This window comes from Acomys russatus, chromosome 24 (assembly GCF_903995435.1).
Source record: "Acomys russatus chromosome 24, mAcoRus1.1, whole genome shotgun sequence".
Classification (NCBI taxonomy): domain Eukaryota; kingdom Metazoa; phylum Chordata; class Mammalia; order Rodentia; family Muridae; genus Acomys; species Acomys russatus.
Genome location: NC_067160.1, coordinates 44,914,556 through 44,930,550, shown reverse-complemented (window position 1 = coordinate 44,930,550; position 15,995 = coordinate 44,914,556). Strand labels below are relative to the sequence as shown.

The following is a 15,995-nucleotide window of genomic DNA, read 5'->3' as shown; positions in this document are numbered from 1 at the left end:
AATACCCATGACAGGTGGCTTGCAACCATCTGTATAACCGCAGTTCCAAAAGGATCCCACGCCCTCTTTTGGCCTCCAGCAGGCAATACACCCACATGATGCACAGAAATACTTGCTGACAAAATACTCACATAAGTAAAATATTTTTAAAAATGTTCTGGGGATATGAATTTCTTTTATCTCGTGACTTGTTTGCGCCCCCGTATTTCTTATAAGATATGGGCAGGAATACAGGTGGGTTTCTTTTGACTGCTTACTGGATCTCAGACTTTTATTTATTCAGCATTTACCTGCCCCCATATGGGAACCTGCCTTTAGCATGCCAAGGTTGAGTTGCATCGTCGGGCAAAGCAAACCCCATGTTTCAACTACTGGTTTTTGCTTTAGAGTTTTATGAGGTGAAAGGTAGTAAAAAGTTTTCATATAATTACAGAAGAGATCCATTTTAGCCTACGGTTGAAATAAGAGAAACAAGCATCCCAAGCGTCCTAGGTGCCGCCTTCCTCCCATCAGATCCTGGGAATTCTGCAGCGTTCACTTCCTAAAATTGGCCTCTTCAGTCAGGATTGGCCTTCAGGAGTACAGGTGGCCATGGAATCGCCTTTTTTTTTCCGGAGCGACCGGATGTACATTCTCAAAGATCTCATTAAGCGTCCTTTCAGCCCCCGAGTTACACATTAACGTCTTTAAAGCCCTTTACTCCTTTAGCAAAGAAATGATTTGTGGGTCAGTGCGGTTCGCGTTCGAGGTTGGGAGGTAGGGCACTGTGCTTCAATCCCACTCATCCCCTCAGCTCAAAGATATATTCTGGAGCCCCTCAGCTCAAAGATATATTCTGGAGCAGACAGAGGCGCTGTCTATGCTCGCAGGGCGGTTTCTGGGAGGAGGACGTAGTAACGTCTGCAGGATCGAACCCCACCGGCGTTCCACAGTCCCTCACGGGGCCCCGCCCTAAGAAGCTTCCGGTTCCGGCGTAGCCCGGAAGTGGGCGTGTGACGACGACTGCGCGCGGAGGAGGGGAGGAGGTGCCGGGTAGCCGCTTCCCGCCCCCGAGCGGAGCCGGTTAGCAGGGAAGCCGGTACGGAGGGAAGCCGAGCCGGCTGGAAGGCCGCCGAGCTCCCGCTATGGCCCGAAACACATTGTCCTCGCGCTTCCGCCGAGTGGATATCGACGAATTTGACGAGAACAAATTTGTAGACGAGCAGGAAGAGGCGGCGGTGGCAGCGGGCGAGCCAGGCCCCGACCCCAGCGAGGTAGACGGGCTCCTGCGGCAATATCCTTCCCGGCGCGGCGGCCCGTGCTGGGCCTTCATACCCTTATCGTCCCAGCCCCTGTCTCCCCACCCTCTGCTGGCTCCTGCCAGTCCCAGTCTCCCCGGATCCGTTGCTGGCGGCCTCACGCCTTCCTCACCAGCGCGTTCTCGGAGCTCGTCTCACTCCTCCGCGCGGCCATCCCTTAGGGTGGCCATACATCGGCCTTGGTATCCCTCCATCCCTCCTTGAAGTAAACGGGGCCATTCTCGGGTGCTGGACCTCGGGAGGGGCCGAGGTGAGCCACCTTGGATTCATTGACCAGCCAGGGCCACTGCCCTCCTGCGCTTAACTGGCTTGGGCTGATTGCAGCCCAGCGTGAAAGTAGGTGGGTGGATGGTTGGTGGCAGACAGACTAGAGGGCGGGGGTAGGGAAGGTGATGCCTTAGGGCCAGCTCTCAGGTGTGATATTGCGTGCCACCTTTCCTCACCTGTCGCCACTTTACTCCGACCACTTTGGGTTTTCGGCCCATAGGCCGAGTCACATTCAACAAGTGCTTTCCGACTCTTCCATTAACCGCCTTGTGCAGAAAGCATGGAAAAAGCTAGTGATTCAGAGCTAAGGAACACATACAGTGTCAAATGTAGAAGTGGCTTCCCGTAATCGAAAATGACTGCTCCTAGTCACAGAAAACAAGCGTTTAGAACAGAAGAGTAAAAATAGAGGTGATTGTCACAGCTGGCTTGGACTCTTAGCAGTTTGAGCACCACAGGAAACTGACTTATTCTCACAGGAAGGTTTTTTTTCTCCTTTATTCAAATGGTTTGACAGGAAGGTGTACCCCTCCCCCGCACTTGTCAGGGTAGGGTTGGAGGCTCTTGCTGTATATAAATCAGGTTCTGGGTGTTTAATCAGTTGACTCAGCCTGGGAAATCAGGTCTACTGCTTTTGGGAGGAGTTCTATAGTGCTCCTCTAATATATCTTTAAAGCAGCTCCTTCAGACTGAACATGAGTGTTTTCAAATGTGGAAATTTCAAACTTGTTTTTCCTGTACCATTCAGATGGTTAAATGCAGTCATGAGAAGAGCCCCTAGAGGGAAGATTGGTTTTTAGTATGGTGCAGGGTACTGCCCGGCTTATGGGCAGTACTGTTGACAAGGCTCCAGAAGCGATGCATTTGGCCCAGAATCCTAATTATATTGAACTGAGGCCTGTCGGCTGCTGCCTTAGTGTTGCTGCTTCTGGGGCTTGTTATAGGCCCAGGCAGGTGGTGATTGTATTTTTTGAGGCAGTTTAGAGGCACTGGCTTTGCTCATAGAGAAGGTGGTTTCGACACCCATGGTAGTGTCAGAAGCCTTGTTACCATGGAGAGCGTACCTCTTGGGATTGGGAGATGGGAGGTTAGCACGTGAGAAGTGAAACCCTAGTAGATGTCAGGCCCTGGTGGGGAGGATGGAACTAGCAATTGAGTCCCCTTCAGGTGCCAATCATTGCATTCAATCTACAGAACCTCATGTGAGAGAAGAACAAAGAGGTTTGGGGGTCGGCTAGGAGGAGGTGGTTTCAGGGTTCTGCTAAGAATTGTCGGAAGAGCAGAATGAGGAAGCTGGCTGTGCATCTACATAGGCAGGCTCTAACCTGCTTTAGCCTTCATAGGTCTTATACCCTGTCAACCTTAGCACTTTTTTTTTTTTTTTTTTTGAGACAGGGTTTCACTGTGTAGCCTTGACTCTCCTGGACTCACTTTGTAGACCAGGCTTGGCTCGAACTCACAGCGATCCACCTGCCTCTGCCTCCCAAGTGCTGGGATTAAAGGCGTGTGCCACCACCGCCAGGCTAGCATTCTCTTCTTTAAAAAGGACTTTTTATTTAGAGACAGAGTCTATGTACCCTTGGATGACCTACCTTTTATTATTTTTTTCTTCAAGATATTATGGATACACTGCCCGGCCTTCTGCCTGCATGTACACCTGCAGGCCAGAAGACAGCATCAGATCTCATTACAGATGGTTGCTGGGAATTGAACTCAGGACCTTGGGAAGAGCTGTCAGTGCTCTTAACCTCTGAGCCATCCCTCTAGCCCCAGCATTTTCTTCTTGAGTGATAGAGACAGCTCTGTTGGTCTCACCACTTTGGTGAGAGTGTCACTGAACACACAGCAGGTGTTCTCCACAGCTTGGGTCCATGTTATAATAGTGGCAAGGGATTGTGGAGAGGGGCTGGATTCGAAGGGCAGTTTGGCATTGTAGCTTTGTGACCTTGGGCAGCTAATTTCCCTTCTGACTCAGTTTCATTGTCTGTAAGGTAGAAGTCAGGTTTTTGTCCCAAAAGATTTTTAGAATAAGGTGAAATGTACTGCATCTGGTCCTGGATCCAAGACTCTGGGATAGATTTTTCTTCCACTCTGGTGGTTTTAAGGTACCTTATTTTCTTTTTCAATGAAACAGATTATGGTCCTTGAAGCAGGGATATAGAGTAGTGCTTTTGAGTGATTTGGTAGTTCTTTCATCCCATCCCAAGGAAATTGGACAATGTTTGGTGACATTTTGGCTATCACAGTTTTGGAAAATTTGGGGTAGAGGCCAGGGAGGCTGCTAAGTACCCTGCATACCATATCAAAGAGTCATTTGGTTTAGAATGGCTGTAGAGCCATGGCTGAGAATAGTCTAGAGTGTTTTTCATTTACCACAGCCTGTTCTCTGAAAGTAATGGAAGCCATCTTGGTATGGAGGCTAGTTTAGTAAATGCTGTGTGATTACAGAGATGCCCCCTCCTCCCTGCTCTCCATTCTACCCAGCAGTTGGGGGCCCTTGATTGTCAGTGGCTGCAGTGGTTGCTTGACACGCTGCAGGTGGTTACTAAGGCAGTACTAAGCATAATCCTTTCATATTTACAGACTATATCATTTCTGTCCTTCCCCATCACTCATTTAGGGAATGAAGTGATTGTTAGTCCATGTACTGTTAAGCCTCTGGAACACTGCTTATTGCTGGAGGATATCAAATTAGAAAAGTTGTGGGGTGGAAGACTGTCATTGGCTGTATTAGGACTAGTCCTTGTTTGCCTGAGGAAAAGGAAATCCAAAACTAAAGGGGTGGGCACCTGTCCACTCTGTAAGGTTGGTCTGATCCAGCATGGTCGGGGGAGTGACTTGCCTGGTGGTATAGACCAGCTTTTCAAGGTGGCACTCACTGGGGAACCGGGGAATTCAGGTTTGCACAAGAAGGTAGCTGTTCACACATGGGGATTGCTGCATGGACAAGAGTAAAGACCTGATTGGGCAGAGTCATTCTTTGTTCTATTTTTGAAGCTTTTTGGCTTAAGCCAGTGTTTCACATGAGGAAATGAAAGTTGGCTGATGTAATTCAGTTTAAAATAGGTGTAACCTTTGGGGACATAACCTAGATTGTAATTTTCTTTTGTGTGCTGGGTATTCAGAACTCAGCACTGCAAGTGGATTTAGTAGTCTATCTAAGGTTTTTGGGGCAAAGGAGCAAATAGCTCATTTTGTGGGCCAGAGTGAGTTCTCTCTCTCTCTCTCTTTTTTAGGGGTATTATTTATTATGTATACAGTGTTCTGCCTGCATGTACACCTGCTGGGTAGAAGACAGCATCAGATCACATTATAGATGGTTGTGAGCTGGTTGCTGGGAATTGAACTCAGGACCCCTGTAAGAGCAGGCAGTGCTCTTAACCACTGAGCCATCTCTCCAGCTCCCAGAGTGAGTTCTTGCTGACTTGGAAGATAGACTACCCCCCTACCCCCACCCCCACCCCAAGACAGTTTTTAACTATGTAGCTGTGGTTGGCCTTGAATCTGGCTGCTTCCGCCCCAGTGCTATGATTTAAAGGCATGTGCTACTAGGTCTGGCCTGGGAGGTAGACTTGACACACTGGATTTCTCTAGTAGTTTGATAACAGGCATTGAGTGAAGAATAAAGATGTATTTATGTCTGGCCAGGTGGTAGTGCTGCATGCCTTTAATTCCATTACTTGGGGCAGACACAGGCAGATTTCTGACTTCAAGGTCTACAGATGAGTTCTGGGACAGCCTGGGCTATACAGAGAAACCCTCCTTCAAAAAACAGAACTATTAAGATGTGTTATGGGGGACTGGAGAGATGGCTCAGAGGTTAAGAACACTGTCTGCTCTTCCAGAGGTCCTGAGTTCAATTCCTAGCAAGCACATGGTGGCTCACAACCATCTATACAGGGATCTGATGCCTTCTTCTGGCCTGCAGGTGTCCATGCCATGTAGACAGAACACTCATGTACATACCCACATACATACATCTTTACCAGGCAGTGGTGGTGCACGCCTTTAATCCCAGCACTCAGGAGGCAGAGGCAGGTGGATCTCTGAGTTTGAGGCCAGCCTCGTCTACAAAGTCCAGGATAGCCAGGGCTACACAGAGAAATCCTGTCTCGAAAAACCTATTTTTCCTAATAGAATGAGAGGGTGAGAACTTCCAGTCTATCTGTGAATGATTTGCCATAAAGACCCTGTAGGGTAGACAGTGCCTAGCACTGAGGATGTGCAAGTAGGCTCTGAAGGGACTCTGGCAGGTCTTGTCCTTCTCCCCCATTCCCTTTGCCTTGCTAAAACCCATTACATTACACTGCTGAATCTAGCCAGGTCTAGTCCCTTATTTGGCCACTTCCTCTTGAGGCTATCTACCAAGGTTCAGCTATCAAAGTATTGAAGTCCAGCAATCAGAATCCCCTTTGGCTCAGTTAACATGCCCAATTAGAATTAAAACACCTCGTCTTAACATTGGGTTTCCTATTTTACCTTTATAAGCTATCATTTTCCTATGTATCTGTCCTCTCTCTATCCAGAGGCAGTTCTTTGTCCTCTGGGACAAATACCCTTGTCCCCTTTCTCTTGTTCCCTTCCCCTTCTCCCTCATCTTCTATCTCCTGTCTTTGTCTCTTATTCCCTGCCCTCCGTCCCAATAAATCTCCTTTGCACTGAGAACTTGGTCTTGGGGGTCTTGAGCAGATACTTTTCAGGCTCTATTAGATTTTACCACAAAAGAGGGCAGTTCCCCACCCACCTCCCACCCCCACCCCAGGAGAAAGCTTCAGGGAGATAGGAAGGAGGAAATCGCAGGTTGGCAGAGGTGCCCTCCACTCCTTCCTATGGCTCAGGAAAGGTCAAGACTATAACAGGGTGTACCTGCCTGGAAGAGGCCAGCAGGACACAGTGAGTGGTATGGATAAGATCCCTTTGACTACTCATGAGCTGTTTATGAAGTGAGGTCATTACTGAGAGCATGGACATGTTTGTGCCTAGCCATCCTTAACTGGCTTTGATGCACAGGGGACATGCTTCGGGCGTTCCATGCAGCCTTGCGGAACTCTCCAATCAACACCAAGAATCAAGCTGTGAAGGTAAGGCGGTTGTGCTGCAGCTCTGCTCAGTGCTGTCAAGACCAGGGCTTTGACAGCAGCCTGAACTCCCTGGGGCCTGGTCAGCAACTCAGCATCATTGGGTGTGAGCTGCCACTGGGCATTGCTTTCTACGAAAGCCACCTGGTAGTCCCTAGATATTGGTGCAGTGGGTCACTTGATAACCTTGTAATCTGTAGGCTAAGGCCTTGCTGATGTATCACAGTGATGCTTGAGGCTGGGCTGAGCTCAGTGGTGGAGGGGTTGCTTAGCATATGGACAGCCCTGTGTTCAATCTCTGACACAACAAAAAGAAAGTAATATTTACCTGTGTTAAATTACATGTTCTCTACCCAGTAAGTGGAATCACTTATTTGTAGAAATATGGGATGCAGTGAAGCTTAAAAGCCAAAGAAATTGAGCTCATCTATGTAATTCTACCCTAGCTGAATTTAAAAAGGTTGTTGTTTCTGCCATGTTTTGTCTATTTGTTTTCTGCAGCAGTGTTAGGATTGCATCTCCTGGCCTCACTCACTTTTTTTTTCCTCTGTAGGAACGAGCCCAGGGTGTTGTCCTGAAAGTACTGACAAACTTTAAGAGCAGTGAAATTGAGCAGGCTGTGCAGTCACTGGACAGAAATGGCATTGACTTGCTAATGAAGTACATTTATAAAGGGTTTGAGAAGCCCACAGAAAATAGCAGTGCAGTGTTACTCCAGTGGCATGAAAAGGTATGTGACTACATTGCTCCATTGCAGCTTGCCTTTCCCCTGGGGTTCACACTGGCAGGCCAGACTCAGAACAGATAGAGGATCGTCTGATGGTCATTTGGAATGGCAGGCCTTAGCTTCGACACTGAACATTCATCTCACCCTAGAAGCGCCTAATGATGATCTTCAAATACTCAAACCATTTTACTTTTTTACCTGTGGATTTAGGCTAGGCAGGACGAACTACCCTTGATATAAGACAGGAGGCAGGTGACATGGTGAGGTAGGACAGGGCTTGGTTGGGCTTCATGATGTTTTCATTGCTTGTGGAAGAGAGCTTCTGAAAAGAGGGAATGCAGACATCTTAGAAATGCAGGCCCAGGGTCGAATGTGGTGGCGCACACCTTTAATCCCAGCACTCTGGAGGTAGAGGCAGGTGGATCTCTGTGAGTTTGAGGCCAGCCTGGTCTATGAAGGAAGTCCAGGACAGACAAGGCTACATAGAGAAACCCTGTCTCAAAAAACAAAGCAAAACAAACAAACAAACACCCCCGCCCCTGCCCCCAAAACCAAAACCAAACAACTAAAAAAGAACAACAAAAACAAATAAAAGAAATGCAGGGTCAGTCTCACTGCTAGAAGGGATAATTGGCAGAAATCAGTTATTTAATATGGCTTTCCTTTACTTAAAACAAACTTTTTTGGGATGGGTGGTGGGTGTCTTTTACTTGAAGGATATAGGACCAAGACATGTATCAACTTACCCCCCCCCCCCCCCCCCAGCCCTGTTGATGAACAGAGTTCAGAGGTTCAGCATAAGATTTGTAAGAGTTTGATACAGCTCAGGTTGGCTTCAAATTTGTTTCGTTTTTAAAACTGGGGATAGCACTGGGTGCAGTGGCTCACACCTTTAATGCCAGTACTTGGGAAGCAGAGGCAGGTGGATCACTGTGAGTTTGAGGCCAGCCTGGTCTATAAAGCGGAGTCCAAGAAAGGCACGGCTACACAGTGAAACCTTGTCTCGAAAAACCAAAATACTGGTGATGGGCTTGAACTTCTGACTTAGTGCGGAAGTAGGGTTTTATATGGTGCTGGGAACAAAATCCTGGGCTTAATGCATGCTGGGTGGGTACTCTATCTGAACTACATCTCAAGCCTGAGGGTCTTTTTTCCCCCTTGAGACAGGGTCTGTGTATCTTTGGCTGTTTTGGACTCCCTTTGTAGACCAGGCTGGCTTGTAGATCTGCCTGCCTCTGGAGTGCTGAGATTAAAGGTGCGCACCACCATGCCCTGCTTGTTTTTGTTTCTTATGCTAGAGGCAGAACTAGGGTTCTGGTATGTGTTAGGCAGGGGGCCTCATACTAAACTGTACCCCTTGGCAGTACTGAGTTTTAAGAATGCTGCTTTTAGAGCCGGGCGTGGTGGCGCATGCCTTTAATCGCAGCACTCGGGAGGCAGAGGCAGGCGGATCGCTGTGAGTTCAAGACCAGCCTAGTCTACAAAGTGAGTCCAGGATGGCCAAGGCTACACAGAGAAACCCTGTCTCGAAAAAACCAAAAAAAAAAAAAAAAAAAAAGAATGCTGCTTTTACTAGTAGGTTACTTTCCAGCCAAGTGTTGGACTATGGCCTCCTGTTGGTGAGGGCGCTGAGCCTTTTAAGCCTCATCTTTGCTGTTGGTGGTGACTCTCAGGTGGTGTGATAGCCAGGCCCTTTCACCATTGTGAGATGACTTGATATCAGTCTGTCAGCAGGCAGTTCTTCATGGGCTGCCGTGCATTTTCTTGGGCAGGCAGGAAGCAATGAGAATGTTACAAGGAAGCCCAGGCTTTGTTGTATGCTTGGGGACAGTGATCCTAAGCCACTTCTTTTGCTTCAAGGGCTGGCAGATTTTGGGACCCTTGGGTTTAGGACTCCCTAGAACTTGATCTTTTGCAGCAAATCTGTACATAGTGGGACTGAGGTCTGGGAATGAGTGTCCTCATCTCTCCAGGTGAGTGAAGCTTCCCTCTGGCCATTTTACATGTTTCCTTTTCCTGTCCCCACAGGCCTTAGCTGTAGGAGGACTAGGCTCCATTATAAGAGTTCTTACAGCAAGAAAGACTGTTTAAAAAAAAAATCATGTTACCTTGAGAAGAATTTTGGATGCCCAGGCTGCTGAAGAAGGGACTGACAGTGGACCATCTTCCTAGAACTCCCAACTAAATACTTCAGGACACACCTGCTGGAATGTATTTTACTTTTGAGGTGGAGGGAGAAATTGTCTTGTTTCCTAAATTCTTTGCAGGATAAGAGTAACAGAACTGACACTTGACTACCAGGCTGGCTGGCTAGATTATGTCAGGTGTACCTGTGTGCACTGTCTGTTTGAAATGGGGAGGGACTATTTGGGCAGGTGCATATCCAAGGTTTGTGGTGAAGAGGAAAGCTTGGGTTCTGAAGTGGAAAAAACCTGAGAGTTTGTACAGACATCCTGTCTTTCCAGAGAAGACAGGCTCTCTTGGGTTCATTGTAAAGTGCCTGCTGCATCAATAAAGCTCTTGGCTTATTAGTCTATTCATTTCGGTGTGTTCTCTGTATGTTAAATGGTAAAGAAAGGGATGGTAATGAGCGACAGTTTGGCTTGGCAAGCTGATGTGGAAGGGGTACAGGCATCCCTGTCCTGCCATCCATTGGGGAGGGAGAAAGCAAGCATGGTGGTGTCACAGCTATGCTACATTTTAAACCAGTGATGCTGGATTCTACTGAGGCATTTTGCTGAGTGTCTATTTTTCTTACTCTCTTGATTTGTATGTAACTTTGGAGCTTATTTAATAAAGTGCCAAACCTTTAAATGATTGAAGCTTCAAAAGTCATCCGTTTGTGTGATTACAGTTGGAGTCTTTATCTCCTGGTGTAGGGTCTGTTGTACTGCAGGAGTCTCTGTCATACCTTGACAAAATTTCTTTCATGACTAAACTCTAAACCTAGTAATACCAGTCAGCTACTAGCCATAAAGGAAGTGCTCCTGAGCATTATAACTGCAGCTTAAATGTTGGTAGTGGCCCCATTCATATTCCTACAGCTTGGTGGTCAAAGTGCCACAGACCCTTCCCTTCCTAGATCCTCTGCAGAACTGATGCTTGAGAGGTAAGACTAGACTATAGATTTCATTAAATCACATTTATTTATCTCTAATCTGGGGAGCTTGCTTCCTTTTGTTAGACAAACCTCAACAGTCCTTGAAATGCTACATTAAATACAAAGCTGGGTGGTGGTGGTGGCAATGGCGGCACACGCCTTTAATCCCAGCACTTGGGAGGCAGAGGCAGTTGGATCTCTGAGTTTGAGGCCAGCCGGGTCTACAGAGTTGAGTTCCAGGACAGCAAAGGCTATGTAGAGAGACCCTGTCTGAGAAAAGCCAAAAAAGAAAAATACAAAGGATTAGATTTGACACATCAAAAGAAACACACCTCAAGCTTATCAAGTAAAACTCACTCTAGTTGCATCTTGAAGAGCTTTAATCAAAAAGTATTGCACCACAAATGACTCTGCTACAGCAGTTTTTAGATAATACCATCCCTATTTACATTGGTAGTAAGATCACAGTCCAGTGCTCATATATAAAGGGCCATACATACTGTCTTGTCACCAAAGTTTATAGAAGTAAAGTGCATCAAGCCACCTGGAATAGCTACTGCACTCTTCTAGTGCTGGAGGAGCTCAACATGCAGCAGGAAAGCCGTTCTAAATGAGTGGACCCCACAGCTGCACCTCAACCTGCGGCAGGTAGGGGTGTCTGCATGTGTGTGAGAGAGACCAGCTCAAGGGCCTGAGAAACCTCAGGTGTAGAAAGGGCTTCTGCAGCTGCTCTGGAAGGCTTGGACTGCTCAGTCCTTGCGGCTTCTTATCTGGGGCAGGAGGAAGGGAAGGAATCCTACTTGTGGAGAAGCTACATCTTCCTCAGTAAAGTCACATAATAGTGGGACTCTGGTTTCATGTGTCCACTAAATGGGAAGTGGCACCCTAAAGGGAATCGTCTGTAAGAAGAGCCACAGCCAAAGCAATGCCATCCTGGCTTAGATTTCGAAGGCAAATGCTGCAGATACTTGGATTTCTGTACGACACATATGTACGTACATATGTATGTTGACTTTAAGCTGAACATAAATTTACCAAGATAAATGGTAACTTTAGAAGGTCCAATTATTAGTTTATTTGCTAATGAAAATTTTATCAAACTCAGTCAGTCAAATGGTTTCCCTTGAGATCTGACGTGGCTTATCCAGAAGTATAAAAATGAACATGTTTCTATAAGCTAGCTGAGGCATGTGTGCTATCAAGTGCAGCAGCCAGCTGGGCTGTCCGGGTGCCACGTACGAATGTAGTGTCATTAGAAATACTGGGGGTAGGAGAGAGAGAGAGAGCGCCTGCTTCCATTGAATTCAGCAGGTTGTTCTTCCGTAGAAAAATGTGATTGGCATTTGCTCACTGGTAATAGGACAGAATTTGGAGCAAAGCCACAGAAAGTCCCCTGCTGCAGAGAGCAGGTACCATAGAAGGCAAGCAAAATTACAAAGGGGCATGAGTCCTGGCCCTAGAAAGGCTTGATGCTCTGCTTTTCCTTTTAAAATGGATTTTATAATACAGAAAACATGTTTATAATAGTGAAGAACTTTTGCTATAAAAAATAGTTTAAAATGGTTTACCAGCAACCCATCCAAGACGAGTACATTCATTAAGAAGGCAATTGAGTGTATTTGGTGCTATACGTAGAGATCATTCCATCTGCTTGCTAGTTTTCTCAGGACTGGGAAGTTGCATACTCATCAGTCCACACTGGCCCGTTACCTATGAGATGGACACATCTCATGTTCTAGGTGGTTGGGGAAACAAAGTAAAATACTTTCTTGAGGGGCAACATTGCATGAAAATCCAGACATGCTAGTGGAAGGGGTTTCAAAGACCACCCTTGAGTTGGCTTTCTGTGAAAGGACTAGCTCCACCTTCAGTCATGTTACTTCTGCTTGATAATTGTCACCTGACATGCCAATTACTTCAATCTTAAGTGCTAATGTTAAAAGATAGAGGACTTAGTTGCAGCTGGCCAGAGCTGGGATATTAGCAGCACTGTGAAAATCTGGGCAGTGCCCAGAATTCCTTCTCATGTTGGTGACCAGAATGATAGCGTTTGCTCCCCACTGAGGTTTAAATCAGGCTACAGGGAGGTGGGCCTAAAGTCTTGTAAACTGTCTAGACACTTGTACAAAATACTGCAGTTAACAGCGATTAAAAACCCACCCAGTCTGGTGTGTCAGTGTTCTTTTCATAGAAAGAGTGTCAGCCCGTGTAGCTCTATCCTTGGGTGGGTCTAGGACCATGGTATCCGAGGGTTGGAGATAGAAGGCCGGATGCTGCCCTTGGGAGCTGGTTTGGATCCAAACCAAGACATCTGCATTTGAAACAGAAAAGGCTTCTGAGCTGCTGAGAAACAACTAGAGGCACTGGGAGCACAAACAGCCCTTGCCTTCTAGTCATCCCATTTGGTCAGGAGTGAGTAACCAAGAAGCTTCCAGTTTGCAGGGTCAAGAGCCCAGATTCAGGGAAAGATGTTAGAAAGACACTGAGTTGATGAGAAGACGGTGGAACTGTAGGAGGGTTTCTCCCACTCTATTAAAGTGTTTACGCAGGTGCCTTAGCAATTCATGGGGTGTACTGTACTGGTGGCTGAACCTGAGACCTTGCACTTAATAGGCAAGCTCTTGACCACTGAGGTCAAGGAAAACATTGTTAAGTGTAGGTGCTAGGCCAGAAATGGAGCAGTTGAGAAAGTGCCATCAATGAAAATGCTGTGATGAACAAAGTGTGGTGACGACAGAACAGAACATAGGGCTAAAGTATGTGCTTTGAACTGCCTGATCAAAACAAAACCAAATAAGCTGAGGTGCAGCTGTGGCTGGTCACCTGCCTCAGGAGCTGGTCTGGATGCCAGTGGCTGGGTAACTGACAATACTGTGCAATAGTGGAAACAGCAGACCTGGGAAACTTACCTTATATTCCAGAGTTTCTTTGAGCATGTTCTCCTCCTCTTGTGAGAAATTCAGCAGCACTGACACTGCTTTTATGAGATGAAAAGCCTGAAACAAAACCCATTTTTGCTGCCATAGGCCTTAAGGGGTAGGCAGGCAGTTAAGGGGCTAAATGGCAGCATTTCCTGTTGGCCTTGGTTCACGAGGATGAGGTGGGAGGTGCAGTTCCAGGCTTTTGAGTCATCTCTCACTTTGAGGACTGAGCCAAGAGAACGTCCTCACCAGCTACCCTGCTCCTCATGCAGGACAGATTGTTTCTAAGTCTCTAACTTTAGGAGCATTCAAGCTAGAATCCAGAGGGGGCACCCACATCTCCACAGGAGCCACTTCCCAACAAGGTATGCTCAGCAGGTCAGTACTGAGGGATGAGGGGAGGAAGAAGGCGCAACTGGGCTGAGAGGGAAGCCGTGCAGGACTAACTAGCTGCACAAACCCAATACCCAAAAAAGTAGTGTGGAAGCCTTTACCTCAGATTCTCGACAGGACATGAATTTTAAAACAACATGCTTAAGGTATTCAAAGTTGATCTCTCGGGCATCAGTCAGGTCAGCATTATTGGTGACAGAAGGGGCCATATTTGGTATCTCAGGGCCTGTCTTCTCCCGGACCTCAAAAAGCTCACTGTCGGGTTTGATTTTCTGAAAAGCAATGGGAGATGTGCCATGTCAAACCCTTCAGGCTATGTCTAGGATCACAGGGATTCTCCAGCCCCAGCTGTGACCAGCTGCTCCTTGACTGACTGTCCACATCACTGGGCAAAAGAGCCCTTCACTAGAAGAAGTGCCTGAACCTGAGGAAGGCTCAGCTCCTCCTCTTAGGGTCAGTGGCTGAAAGGAATGAACTAGATGGTATTTTTCCTATCTATTCAAGAACACATATAGAGAAGGTATGGAGAAGACAGACTCAGACTTGTCCCCAAGGTTGCATGGTCACAGGAACACTTTTCCAGATCTCAGGCTGCTCTCCCAGCAGCCCACACCTGATCTCTCAGAGAACCCTTTGCAATCAACTAAGAGAGCACACCAGGCAGCCAAGGAGCCCAGGAAGACCAGAGATTCAGGAAGGGCACGGGAGTGGGGAGGTTTGGGGCACACTGTGTGTAGGGCATAGCTGGGCACTCACCAACTCCTTCTGCAGAGTCTTCTTAAGTTCCAGCATCCTCTGCTGCATCTGCTTCATAACCTGAGGTAATCCCCACCCCAAAGTCAGCTGTCACTGGTCATTGTCATGTTAGAAGGCCTTCAGAGGCCCTCCTATAGGCTTACTCTGATTGCCCCCTGGGCTTCCTCTCTTCCTGCTGCTCCACCCTTGTTTTCCTAGGCCCCAGAGGGGGCACAGTACCGTCATGTTCTCTGACAGGACAATGTCCACCTAACCTCGTGTGGCCCTTAGACCTGTTAGCAGTGCCCACGTATTTCGAGAGTGCTGATGTGAGTGGCTCTGCAGAACATTTCATTTTTTAAAAATTAATTTTTTGTTTTTGCTTCAGGATATCTCGGATCCCCCAGGACTGCAACTACTATGTAGATTGAACTCAGGTTCTCTGGACAACTATGCTCTTAACCACTGAGCCATTTCTCCAGCCTCTCAGATTGTGTGTGTGTGTGTGTGTGTGTGTGTGTGTGTGTGTGTGTGTGTGTGTGTGTGTGTGTGTGTCTGCACTGCACTGATATCAGCACTGCACTGATAATTTGCAGTATAATACAGATAGTGTAAAAAGGTCATGAAGTTTTTCTGTACAATCCACCAACACTGTTTTTTACATATCTATCTATCTGTCTGTCTGTCTGTCTATCTATCTTTTTCATGTGCATTGGTGTCTTGCCAGCATGTATGTTTGTGTGAAGAACTAGAGTTACAGAAAGTTGTGAGCTGCCAAGTGGGTGCTGGAATTAAACTAGGGTCCTCTCGGAGAGTAGCCAGTGCTTTTAACCACTGAACCATTTCTCCAGTCCCTCATTTTTATAAACCAGTGGATTCTTTATTATAAGGCTTAAATGTAGTTTACCACACATTTCATCATTCATTAGAAAGGCTGAACTTCATTTAACATAATCTGTAACAGGGATTTTATTTTCCTCACTGACAAGGATCAAGCTCAAGAACAAAGTATTCTTTTGTTTTTTGTTTGTTTTTCCGAGACAGGGTTTCTCTGTGTAGTTTTGGCTGTCCTGTAACTCACTCTGTAGACCAGGATAGCCTTGAACTCACAGACATCTGCCTGTCTCTGAGTCCCTGCGTGATGGGATTATAGGCATGTGGTGCCAAGCCCGGCAAGAAGAACGTTTTAAGCATTTATTTTTAAAAAACGTGTATGTGTGTGTGCCTGCATCAGTTTATGGGCTGTACCTGAGTACAGGAGCCCATGGAGGACAGAAGAGGGTACTGGATCTTTTGGAACTGGAGTTACAGGTATTTGTGATCTGCCGTGTGGGTGCTGGGATCTGAACCCAGGTTCTCTGCAAGAGCAGCCAGTGCTTGTAACTGCTGAGCTGTCTCTCCAGTGCCTTGGAAAAGTCTTTTTGTTTTGTTTTGTTTGAGTTGGGGTTTCTCTGTGTAGCCTTGGCTGTCCTGGAC

At 46.9% G+C, this 15,995-nt stretch overlaps 2 protein-coding genes across 2 annotated transcripts in view; one reads left to right on the top strand and one right to left on the bottom strand.

Annotated features, from left to right (window-relative positions):
* Positions 1 to 993: 993 nt before the first annotated feature.
* On the top strand, positions 994 to 9,651 carry Arpc5l (actin related protein 2/3 complex subunit 5 like). Its single transcript, XM_051166204.1, has 4 exons — positions 994 to 1,274; positions 6,575 to 6,646; positions 7,197 to 7,373; positions 9,399 to 9,651. Exons 1-4 carry the CDS (start codon positions 1,125 to 1,127, stop codon positions 9,459 to 9,461), a joined length of 462 nt encoding a protein of 153 aa, XP_051022161.1. The 5' UTR covers positions 994 to 1,124; the 3' UTR covers positions 9,462 to 9,651.
* A 2,097-nt stretch (positions 9,652 to 11,748) lies between these two features.
* Positions 11,749 to 15,995, bottom strand: part of Golga1 (golgin A1) — a 45,264-nt gene continuing 41,017 nt past the window's right edge. The window contains exons 18-21 of the mRNA XM_051166981.1: positions 14,541 to 14,600; positions 13,886 to 14,056; positions 13,380 to 13,466; positions 11,749 to 12,781 (exon numbers count right to left, since the gene is read on the bottom strand). Of these exons, the coding sequence (XP_051022938.1) occupies positions 12,701 to 12,781; positions 13,380 to 13,466; positions 13,886 to 14,056; positions 14,541 to 14,600 (399 nt within the window). The 3' untranslated portion in view covers positions 11,749 to 12,700. The remainder of the gene's footprint in view (positions 12,782 to 13,379; positions 13,467 to 13,885; positions 14,057 to 14,540; positions 14,601 to 15,995) is intronic.